Genomic DNA, 12,610 nt, shown 5'->3' with positions numbered 1-12,610 from the left:
TACACACTCTTCTTTAGCATTCCATTTTGACTTCTTCTCTACACCTTTTTAACCGGTTTATTCTATGTGTCTCGTCTCTTTTACCTGTTAACCATAGGTTCCGTGAAGCATACGCGCCTCGTAAAAGAACCATTTCTTTTATGCTAGTGCAGCAATTTATGCTTAATTCTATTGAAATGGTGTACACCCATTGTTCTGAGGTGCATTTCTTCAAAGTGGCTCAAAGTGTTGTGTTTCACTGGAGCAGGAAGCAGGAAGGAGGTAACAAAAATACAATTTTTTTTAAACTATCGAAGTAGAGTATAATGTAGACCTCATTTTCTACGAGTGACGCGCGTGATTCACCTGAACAACACTTTCAATAGATTTCGCAGCTGCTAAACCACAACCGTACACTCTGTCACGCCACTACTTACATTTTGTGTTGCAATTACTTTGCACCCATATACGTTTAATGTGGCGGGTATTCAATACTAGAAAATGTATCACTTGAGACGTGTACTCGGGATGGTGAGCTGATAATATAATTATCCCTCTAGCATCGGAAACAACGACAATCGCGACTGACGATGAGTTGCATACGCGGCCGCTGCACAACAGACAGCTTTAACGGACGAGAGTGAACTGAAAAACGTTACATGTACACCGCAACCTGCGGACTGTCTGGACGCACTTTGCGGGTAAACGGCAATCTTGTGTGCTCGGGGTGTTGTCCTAACGGTGCGTTTGCCCTTCGCATTCATTCGTCAAATGTGTGGTGGGTGAACAATCCTCTTCTTTCTCGCTTTATCGCAGGGGGGTTATCATAACTAAGCGGGCTGATCGTATGTTCCTTTCCACCCACTTTCTACAACGGATGAATGCGTTAATGTTCATCTCATTGTGTGGTTTTAAAATAACCTCAGCATCCACTGCACAATGCAATCATCCGTCTTTCGACAGTAGTGCGGGATAGCGCTCAATATAACAATTGTAACCCAAAAAATAGAACAAGATTAAAAGAAAACACTAATGGAAAAGGTTTTTTGGTTATCAATATTATTATTGTATTGTATGGTTCTTTGTCTTTTTACTGGTTGATTAGTTGAAATTATTAACTAAACTTGAAAATTATATGTATCCAAACCCCTGTCTAACGAGATCTTAGATCGTAACAACTAAAAACATTCGCAAAACCCCCCTTTTCTTTTTTACTCGTGATGAAATGCTTGAAGCGCTATGAGTGAATTAATTGTACTGAACACAAAAAATGTTTCGACTATCATCATAAAAAGAAACCCCTCCCTTAAGATATGTCTGCAATAAAAACAGAACTTAATTTGTACGCGCAATTTAATCGACTTCCTCCATGTGCGACAAATCCTCCGAATCATCAACCAGCGGTGGAGCGTCTCCAGAGGCCGGTGCCGCACTGCTGCTCTCTTCTGCCGCCATTGGCTCGTCGTCGTCGATACCCAGACCCAGCTTGATCATGCGGTAGATACGGGATGCGTGGTTTCCAGGTTCGTCCAGCGAGAAACCCGACGAAAGGAGCGCCGTCTCGAACAGCAAAATCACCAGATCCTTCACTGCCTTATCGTTCTTATCCGCATCCGCTCGCTGTCGCAGCGTCTCGACGATGGCATGATCAGGATTGATCTCCATATGCTTCTTGCCCGCCATGTAGCCCATGGAAGATGAGTCACGCAGCGCCTGTGCCTTCATAATGCGTTCCATGTTGGCCGACCAACCGTACTGCGACGTTACGATACAGCAGGGCGAATCTACCAATCGATTCGATACCACCACCTTCTCCACCTTGCTCTCCAACACTGACTTCATCACCTTGCACAGGTTCTCGAACTTGGTCTTGTCCTCTTCGCGCTTCTTCTTTTCAGTCTCATCTTCCGGCAGCTCCAACCCTTCCTTCGTCACACAAACCAGCTGCTTGCCCTTGTACTCCTTCAGCTGCTGAGTGACGTACTCATCGATGGGTTCAGTCATGTAGATTACCTCGAAGCCACGCTTCTTCACACGCTCTACAAACGCCGAGTTCTTCACCTGATCGATGCTCTCACCCGTGATGTAGTAAACTTGTGTTTGGTTCTCTTTCATGCGGCCAACGTAATCTGCCAGCGAGCAGAACTCGTCGCCAGATGCCGACGTGTTGAAACGCAGCAAATCGGCCAGCTTCTGACGGTTCTGGCTATCCTCATGCACACCCAGCTTCAGGTTCTTACTGAACTGATCGTAGAACTTCTTGTACATCTCCTTATCCTCGGCCAGCTCCTCAAACAACTCCACACACTTCTTCACCAGGTTCTTGCGGATCACCTTCAGGATCTTGTTCTGCTGCAGCATCTCTCGGGAAATGTTCAGCGGCAGATCCTCCGAATCGACCACACCCTTGATGAAGTTCAGGTAATCCGGAATCAGCTCCTCGCAGTTGTCCATGATGAACACACGGCGCACGTACAGCTTGATGTTGTTCTTCTTCTTCTTGTTCTCGAACAGATCGAACGGCATACGACGGGGCACGAACAGCAGCGCCCGGAAGTCCAGCTGGCCCTCAACCGAGAAGTGCTTCACCGCCAGATGATCTTCCCAGTCGTTGGTCAGGGATTTGTAAAACTCGCCATACTCCTCCTGCGAGATATCGTCCGCATTACGCGTCCAGATGGGCTTCGTCTTGTTCAGCTCCTCGTCCTCGGTGTACTTCACCTTCACAGTCTTCTTCTTCTTTTCTTTCTTATCCTCTTCCTCGGCGTCTTCCAGCTTTGGTTCGTCGTCCTTCTTGTCCTCTTCCTTCTTCTCCTCCTCGGCCTCATCGTCGCTCACCTCCTTCTCGCGCTCCTTCTCCACGAGCAGCTTAATCGGGTAGCCGATGAATTGGGAATGTTTGTTCACAATCTGCTTCACCTTGCTCTCCTCCAGGTACTCCAGCTGATCCTCCTTGATGTGTAGCACGATCTTCGTACCGCGACCGAGTGGCTCACCGGAATCTGAGCGCACCGTGAACGACCCGCCAGCCGACGATTCCCAAACGTACTGCTCGTCGTCGTTGTTCTTCGATGTCACTACCACCTTATCAGCGACCAGGTACGCCGAATAGAAACCGACACCGAACTGACCAATCATGCTGATGTCCGCGCCAGCCTGCAGCGCCTCCATGAACGCCTTCGTGCCCGACTTGGCAATCGTACCAAGGTTGTTCACAAGGTCGGCCTTCGTCATGCCGATACCGGTATCGATAAGCGTCAGCGTGCCGGCTTCCTTGTTAGGGATAATCTTGATGAACAGCTCCTTGCCCGATTCCAGCTTCGAGGGATCCGTCAGCGACTCATAGCGAATCTTGTCCAGCGCATCGGACGAGTTCGAGATCAACTCACGCAGGAAGATTTCCTTGTTCGAGTAGAACGTGTTGATGATCAGTGACATCAGCTGAGCAATCTCAGCCTGGAATGCAAAGGTCTCTGCTTCTGGTGCTTCAGGCATCTGGAAAGGCAACACAAAAAAAACGTCCCAACATTAGAAAGGACCACGGAGACCAATAACTACTACCATGTAACCATGCGACCCAGAAACAAAGACACACTTTGAGAATGATTCCTAGCCAGAACCTTATGCCCTAATTAGTTAGCATGATATATCGATTTCGTGACCGCACCACATACCGCCGCTGAATTTTGTTTGTATTCTACTATTTTCAATTGTTTTCAGCCTACATTGGCATGGAATAATCCTTCACCAGGTATGGATGATTAAATGCAAGAAAATGATGAATCACTGGGGGGGACGCACGGTGGACTTTTCAACGAAGAGTCAGCCCACTCAGTTCTGCTTCACACTGATTGTACATTTTTGGTGACAAATGCTTACCTTTGATGAGTTTTTTTGCTTTTCCTGCAGTAAAGAATCAATCAGTCTCACTTTCACTTAACTTTAGCTTCTATTGCAACTACACGTTGTGCGATGCACTGTCGTTTTCGCTGTACTTTCCGCCACGTGCTTTCTGCAGACCGATTTTATAGATTACCAAACGGCTTCTGGAAATTTTCAACCGCACTCTGCTGCTGCTTCAATCTTCCGACCGGTAAACGTTCGTGTCTAGCCGACGCCAGAAATTGGAGTGGGGATACGATGAACTTTTCTGCTGCCCGACAAAATGCTCGACTTTATCGAGCAGTTTTGAGCAGATTTGAATTGACCGCTCAGAACGGTTTTGAAGAGCACATGCCGAGAGAATGTAGGACAGGTTTTAGCAATGAAAATAATTTACAGAATAAACTTGTCGTTCAAAGTGGCCAACAAGTACAATCTTCTCCTGTCCATTTTTCGTTTCACAAACTGCCCAAAAGCTCCGATTGAAAATGACCTCCTACTTCATTTTGGGCTGTGTTAATGTACAGCAACCTTTCGATAACTTATTTGTATCTGCGTTTTGTACAAACATGTGTTATATTCTTTTTTCCAGAAACAATAACATTTCAATGTTAATTGATTTCGTTGCACCGAAAAGCTAGGTTAGGGTTATCCGCGCCAAAAAGCTCGCCGGCATCGAAACTGACAGATGGATTTGCTTGAAACAGGGGAAGTGCAGGAACGAACCTTTCCCCTGACGGATGAACACAATTCTTTCAAAGGAGAAGTTAGGGCGTTCGGCTATTTCCTGTGGATTGTTCGGTTTGACTTTGCATTTGCAAGCGGAACGCTCTAGAACCGTCTGGAACATTCTAGAAGGATCTCGACGATTCGGAGGACTGTTTCCGTTTTCGATCTCTCTCGCTCATAGTGACAGTAATGCAGTAAAGAAAGAAAACGAACATGTATCATCGGTCATAGCAAACTGTTCCGTTTCAAGAAAGATCTCGCTAATGCTAGATACTGACGCACACATTTATATTAAAGCAGGGTTTTTTTCGTGCGAATGTTCATTCCGTAGGAAAACGTAGAAGTGTAAAGATCTGAGCAAGTGAAGTGCGATACCGTGCGTGTTAATCGTAGAGAGCTTGGGAAAACGTTTATGCATCTGTTCTGGAAAGAATTAAATATTCTGAGTTAACTGTTAGAGGTTGTTGAAAAAATACATCGCATAAATCAACAAGGTACGTACATATGTTGTGAAGCGGAACTGGGAATATGGTGTAACGATTCTTTTTGGTGTAACGATTGGTTTACGATATAGCCACAACTAGCTTATTAGACTTATTTTTATTACGTAGTCGTGAAGACAGTCCTTGCTAAAGGAGACCGGTCTGGATCGAGAAGGTTGTAAAGTATATTTAAAAGGTTTTAATAAATTTTACTTCATATTTTCAGATGCCGGAAGCACCAGAAGCAGAGACCTTTGCATTCCAGGCTGAGATTGCTCAGCTGATGTCATTGATCATCAACACGTTCTACTCGAACAAGGAAATCTTCCTGCGTGAGTTGATCTCGAACTCGTCCGATGCGCTGGACAAGATTCGCTATGAGTCGCTGACGGATCCCTCGAAGCTGGAATCGGGCAAGGAGCTGTTCATCAAGATCATCCCGAACAAGGAAGCCGGCACGCTGACGCTTATCGATACCGGTATCGGCATGACGAAGGCCGACCTTGTGAACAACCTTGGTACGATTGCCAAGTCGGGCACGAAGGCGTTCATGGAGGCGCTGCAGGCTGGCGCGGACATCAGCATGATTGGTCAGTTCGGTGTCGGTTTCTATTCGGCGTACCTGGTCGCTGATAAGGTGGTAGTGACATCGAAGAACAACGACGACGAGCAGTACGTTTGGGAATCGTCGGCTGGCGGGTCGTTCACGGTGCGCTCAGATTCCGGTGAGCCACTCGGTCGCGGTACGAAGATCGTGCTACACATCAAGGAGGATCAGCTGGAGTACCTGGAGGAGAGCAAGGTGAAGCAGATTGTGAACAAACATTCCCAATTCATCGGCTACCCGATTAAGCTGCTCGTGGAGAAGGAGCGCGAGAAGGAGGTGAGCGACGATGAGGCCGAGGAGGAGAAGAAGGAAGAGGACAAGAAGGACGACGAACCAAAGCTGGAAGACGCCGAGGAAGAGGATAAGAAAGAAAAGAAGAAGAAGACTGTGAAGGTGAAGTACACCGAGGACGAGGAGCTGAACAAGACGAAGCCCATCTGGACGCGTAATGCGGACGATATCTCGCAGGAGGAGTATGGCGAGTTTTACAAATCCCTGACCAACGACTGGGAAGATCATCTGGCGGTGAAGCACTTCTCGGTTGAGGGCCAGCTGGACTTCCGGGCGCTGCTGTTCGTGCCCCGTCGTATGCCGTTCGATCTGTTCGAGAACAAGAAAAAGAAGAACAACATCAAGCTGTACGTGCGCCGTGTGTTCATCATGGACAACTGCGAGGAGCTGATTCCGGATTACCTGAACTTCATCAAGGGTGTGGTCGATTCGGAGGATCTGCCGCTGAACATTTCCCGAGAGATGCTGCAGCAGAACAAGATCCTGAAGGTGATCCGCAAGAACCTGGTGAAGAAGTGTCTGGAGCTGTTTGAGGAGCTGGCCGAGGATAAGGAGACGTACAAGAAGTTCTACGATCAGTTCAGTAAGAACCTGAAGCTGGGTGTGCATGAGGATAGCCAGAACCGTCAGAAGCTGGCCGATTTGCTGCGTTTCAACACGTCGGCATCTGGCGACGAGTTCTGCTCGCTGGCAGATTACGTTGGCCGCATGAAAGAGAACCAAACACAAGTTTACTACATCACGGGTGAGAGCATCGATCAGGTGAAGAACGCGGCGTTTGTAGAGCGTGTGAAGAAGCGTGGCTTCGAGGTAATCTACATGACTGAACCCATCGATGAGTACGTCACTCAGCATCTGAAGGAGTACAAGGGCAAGCAGCTGGTTTGTGTGACGAAGGAAGGGTTGGAGCTGCCGGAAGATGAGACTGAAAAGAAGAAGCGCGAAGAGGACAAGACCAAGTTCGAGAACCTGTGCAAGGTGATGAAATCAGTGTTGGAGAGCAAGGTGGAGAAGGTGGTGGTATCGAATCGATTGGTAGATTCGCCCTGCTGTATCGTAACGTCGCAGTACGGTTGGTCGGCCAACATGGAACGCATTATGAAGGCACAGGCGCTGCGTGACTCATCTTCCATGGGCTACATGGCGGGCAAGAAGCATATGGAGATCAATCCTGATCATGCCATCGTCGAGACGCTGCGACAGCGAGCGGATGCGGATAAGAACGATAAGGCAGTGAAGGATCTGGTGATTTTGCTGTTCGAGACGGCGCTCCTTTCGTCGGGTTTCTCGCTGGACGAACCTGGAAACCACGCATCCCGTATCTACCGCATGATCAAGCTGGGTCTGGGTATCGACGACGACGAGCCAATGGCGGCAGAAGAGAGCAGCAGTGCGGCACCGGCCTCTGGAGACGCTCCACCGCTGGTTGATGATTCGGAGGATTTGTCGCACATGGAGGAAGTCGATTAAATCATCAATAGTAAGGGAAATATTATCGCTTCCATTATACCTGTGACGCGTTTCACACATGTCAGTCTATAGATAATTTATGTACAACAATTCTAAAGGCTTAATTTTGAAGAAATGCAGTTACGCGAGATAGGTTTTGATAATATGGGTAATCGGGTTGTTGGTTGATGAAATAGTAGGATTCAACAATGTGTCCATTAAACGCAGTGCAGGGAAGAGATATAGTAGTAATTTAGTTATCGCTAATTATTTCTTAGTCTCTGCTGATTGCATACATTTGCGTAATTTGATTAACTTCATCCCTTACCATTGATTGTTGGAACAATTTTAAGTTAAACCGCGTTTTAGCGGAGCCAATGACTAAAAAATAAAGTAATATTTGTAATCGTGAAATTAATTTACTGGACTTTGATCTTGTTTCTCTTATATCAGTTCCATGTTCAACTACACAGCAATGTTTGATGTGAAGAGAGAAATCTTGGTGATGTATTAATTGCAAGTAAATGATAACATCGTCTGGTCAATTAAACAGTTAAGTCGATGTGGCACGATCCAACCTTTGGATTCCAATCTTGGTTGTGCTTTCCTCGTTTTCTCGGCCTCATTCGTTCTAGCCAAACCTAATTCAAATCAAAAATGTTCAGAACAAGACCAGCGTGAACAGCGGTATGAAGCAGCGTGCCAACGATTTTTAATTTTTTTTTTCGTTAGAACGGCCTGGCCGTATCGACTTACTTTACCTTACCGCGTAGCCGGATAGCCAGTCCTTGCTACGGGGGATTGACCCGGATGGGATTTTGGTCCGGTCCGTTCGTGTGAAGACCGGCGCCGCTACCATCATGCCACCGGGCCGCCCCACTTGCCAACGTTTTACTCTCCGTACTTATGTTTTTTGAAAAGATTGTTTGAAAAGTACTTCATACTGGTTGCTTGTGTTTAGTAGTCCAACTATAACCATTTTCATGGATTCAATCAATTATTACATGCTTATCAGACGTTACAATTGTTTTCTTGTTTTCCGCTCACGGTCAAGCGCTCCCAAAGAGAGCAATTGGACCTTCTCCCCAAAGAGAGCAATTGGACCTTCTCCATACAAAATCAGAAAGTGCTCGCTCTAACAGCTACTTCGCTCCTGCTTGCACTCTCGCCGAATCGAGCCCCCCCTCGAAAGCTCTCTCAATCGGAGCGAAATTTCTCTTGCTGTTCGTTTCTTCGAAGTCGTTCGTTCTCGGTTGCGCCCGTTGCAGGCATACACAAACGTACACACACAGTCCACTGTTGCAAAAATGCTTCGTTTTTAACCTCACTTTTTGAACGTGAATTCACGTTGCGCGTAGAGATTGTTAGTAAAAAACTCATTTTAAACATTGTAGAGCTGTTTTGTTCACTCAATGCACGCATGTATTTCGCTCATAGTGAGATTCTCTACATATTTTAATATCCATAACATTATCCCAGAGGATGTTTGGTACTTTACCGGTCATTCCACTAGAACAATTATAGTTGCTAAAATCTATTGTAGATTCACGTGTGATGTTTTGTGGTTTGTTTGTTGTTTGTTTGGTCATATGTTGTGACGAACTAGTTTTGTTTGTCATGATGATTGTAAATATGCCATCCGTGCAATTGTAACGGTAAATGCTACAACAGGATCGAACAACAGGATAGGCAACGCACGAGTTCCTTGCCACATGTGTTTCCAGTGATTCCAGTCATGTTTCTTCTGTTGTGGCTCAGATTCAGATGGTGTTTAGATTCAGATTTTGTTCACGTTATCAGCTAATTTGTTAGGCAAATGCTATCGAAGTTATGTTAGAACAGTTAGCAACAGCTAAAGATGACAATCGAAATCAAAGTGATCCCTCCGTTCTTTCTGGAGGTTGAAGGTAGTGATGGGAAATGATCCCAAAGTTGGAATCAGATCGTGTAAATTTACATGATGCGGATGGAATCGAATGATCACTGACATCTGGTGGAATGGTTGGCGAGGGGAGGGGGGGGGGGGAGAGCTATTTCCATGCAACGATGATCCCGGATCGCTAGGGATCACAATCCCCATACAAGGCATCACCTTTTCCATGCAACGATGATCCCGGATCGCTAGGGATCAAAAGCGCTATTCAACAGTGATCCCGGATCATTTGATCCCATATTATAGGATTGGATCAGATTTTTCTAGCCTGGATCGGCCCTCTAACTTCTCATCACTAGTTGAAGGACTCATCTTGTTTGTAAACTTTATTATGCGTCAGGTTCTGCTCAGGCCAATCGCATATGCGCAAATAGGTAGCTCTCTCAAGCAGTGACTGAAGGTTTGGGTCTGTTAAAGGATAACATTTTACAGAGAAAAAAGATTCCTCCAAACAGCGCTCACAAGCGATGAACATAATTGTTTACTCCCTAACCTCAGACGGATGATTTATCCAACACGATCTATCCAACACGTAGAGACAGTTCGCCAAGGCAAAAGACTATACATAGACTGATACTGACTTTTTAATCGGAATTGCATTGCGAGCAAGACGGCGCAAATTGGTTCATAGACTTGTAGCGCTACATGAAAAGCTACAGACTTTTGTAAACATTACGCTTTCCTGCAGTACGGTGAGGTCATCTTTTTTAAATCAGTCAATTTTTCATCGGTAGGACGTTACCGATGGATTGATAGGATCACTATTTAGCTGAATCTTATTCTATGCAGAACAGATCCATCGAGTTATGTACACAAATATAACAACATGTTTAAAACAACATGTGCCAATGAAAGGTACACCAACATGCTCCTGTCTATGCCCCTCACCCACAATCACCTCCTGTTATGATTTTAGGAAAGGAAAGAAATCGAACATGGTATGTCACCATACACCCAAAGGCTTCATGACAACAACAAAAAACATTGGTTCTAGTAAGACCGAACATACACGCTTTTTCATGACAACTTCATGACAACAACAAAAAACATTGGTTCTAGTAAGACCGAACATACACGCTTTTTCCTCAGCTATGCTATCTGATAGGAATCCGAACAAACTAGCAGTAATAGTTTACTCTCGATGTACGATTTGTTGACATCTGCGAGAACTAACTCCATGATCCATCTAGACCTTCTTTGTGCGGTACTGTACCTTATGCGCATAAGTGCCGTTATCTTCGTGCGCACGCATATAAATCTTCACACGTTTGTTTCAGACTCAACCAATAACGTCTAACACGGTACGCAAATTGGTACCAGCCAGATCGGTCATCGAATATCATTCGGAGTAAAATGGAAAGAAACCATGCTAAACCTGCAGTAGTCTCTTTTTCCTGAAGGATGTTTCGACATCAATCATCAAACATCATCAATAGTTTACTTATTTGCATCGTAAAGCAACTGCAGTACCTATCTGCAAGATGACATTCAAAACCTGTTTCTAGTACTGTCTATTGTATCAACATTTTATAAGAGGGAATACGAATGTTCGATTGTCATTGCTTCAACCGCAGGACAATTACAAATCAAAGGGATTGTTCTCAAACACTGACCCAAACCTTACTGAACACATTCTTCTAAAATCATTGCATCATTGAAATATTTGCATCTTCAATACGCATCATACTTATTTTTTGCTTAGCGCGTTAAAGCCTACTGCGCATCATGACACATTTGGTCAAACGACCGGAATGTATTTTCAACAAAGTTGCATACACACACAACACTCGGCTCACTGACTACATAAAACAAAACTCGACGCGGTTGTGTACCCTCTGACTAGGATTCCGAGGCAACATCGATTCGACGGCGACTTGAGGTAAATTATAAACATAAGTTCTCTACTCGTTCTCCCAACAGCTGATCACGAAGGAAAAAAACATCTGCCACACTCCTCTACACTCCACACGCACTTCCACCTGCGCCGAAACGTGCAAGAAAAAACAGTACTAACGAGCGCTAGCACAGATAGGCGAAAGGCACTAGATAGAATAGAGCGAAGATAGAGAGCATAAACCGGAGAGAAATTAATTTTTAAATTTTCCAACTGGAAAATAGTTGCAGCTTTTTATTGCACTACCACAATCGCACCGAAAAGCTTCCAAAAATTTGTGCCACTCCCCCTGACAAATTTCGCGACAGGTCCAATTTGCTTCCTTTGGAGTATAAACGGGACCTATTTAGGACGTCCTAAAACGGTCCTGTTTTATTCCGAAATGGCTGCAAAAAGACTGCTTGGGCTAAAAAGGTCCCGTTTATACTCCAAAGGAAGCAAATTGGACCTGTCGCGAAATTTGTCAGGGGGAGTGGCACAAATTTTTGGAAGCTTTTCGGTGCGATTGTGGTAGTGCAATAAAAAGCTGCAACTATTTTCCAGTTGGAAAATTTAAAAATTAATTTCTCTCCGGTTTATGCTCTCTATCTTCGCTCTATTCTATCTAGTGCCTTTCGCCTATCTGTGCTAGCGCTCGTTAGTACTGTTTTTTCTTGCACGTTTCGGCGCAGGTGGAAGTGCGTGTGGAGTGTAGAGGAGTGTGGCAGATGTTTTTTTCCTTCGTGATCAGCTGTTGGGAGAACGAGTAGAGAACTTATGTTTATAATTTACCTCAAGTCGCCGTCGAATCGATGTTGCCTCGGAATCCTAGTCAGAGGGTACACAACCGCGTCGAGTTTTGTTTTATGTAGTCAGTGAGCCGAGTGTTGTGTGTGTATGCAACTTTGTTGAAAATACATTCCGGTCGTTTGACCAAATGTGTCATGATGCGCAGTAGGCTTTAACGCGCTAAGCAAAAAATAAGTATGATGCGTATTGAAGATGCAAATATTTCAATGATGCAATGATTTTAGAAGAATGTGTTCAGTAAGGTTTGGGTCAGTGTTTGAGAACAATCCCTTTGATTTGTAATTGTCCTGCGGTTGAAGCAATGACAATCGAACATTCGTATTCCCTCTTATAAAATGTTGATACAATAGACAGTACTAGAAACAGGTTTTGAATGTCATCTTGCAGATAGGTACTGCAGTTGCTTTACGATGCAAATAAGTAAACTATTGATGATGTTTGATGATTGATGTCGAAACATCCTTCAGGAAAAAGAGACTACTGCAGGTTTAGCATGGTTTCTTTCCATTTTACTCCGAATGATATTCGATGACCGATCTGGCTGGTACCAATTTGCGTACCGTGTTAGACGTTAT

At 45.0% G+C, this 12,610-nt stretch overlaps 2 protein-coding genes across 2 annotated transcripts; one reads left to right on the top strand and one right to left on the bottom strand.

The window, feature by feature from the left end:
- Positions 1-1,332: 1,332 nt before the first annotated feature.
- LOC128715435 (heat shock protein 83) lies at positions 1,333-3,480 on the bottom strand. Its single transcript, XM_053810333.1, has one exon. The coding sequence runs from the start codon at positions 3,472-3,474 to the stop codon at positions 1,333-1,335; it is 2,142 nt and encodes a 713-aa protein (XP_053666308.1). The 5' UTR covers positions 3,475-3,480.
- Positions 3,481-5,298: 1,818 nt separating this feature from the next.
- On the top strand, positions 5,299-7,440 carry LOC128715434 (heat shock protein 83-like). The gene has a single exon (XM_053810332.1). It carries the CDS (start codon positions 5,299-5,301, stop codon positions 7,438-7,440), a length of 2,142 nt encoding a protein of 713 aa, XP_053666307.1.
- The last annotated feature ends 5,170 nt before the right edge of the window (positions 7,441-12,610 follow it).

Source organism: Anopheles marshallii, chromosome 3, assembly GCF_943734725.1.
Source record: "Anopheles marshallii chromosome 3, idAnoMarsDA_429_01, whole genome shotgun sequence".
Classification (NCBI taxonomy): Eukaryota; Metazoa; Arthropoda; class Insecta; order Diptera; family Culicidae; genus Anopheles; species Anopheles marshallii.
Note: the sequence above shows the minus strand (reverse complement) of the source record. Positions and strands in the feature narration are given on the sequence as shown.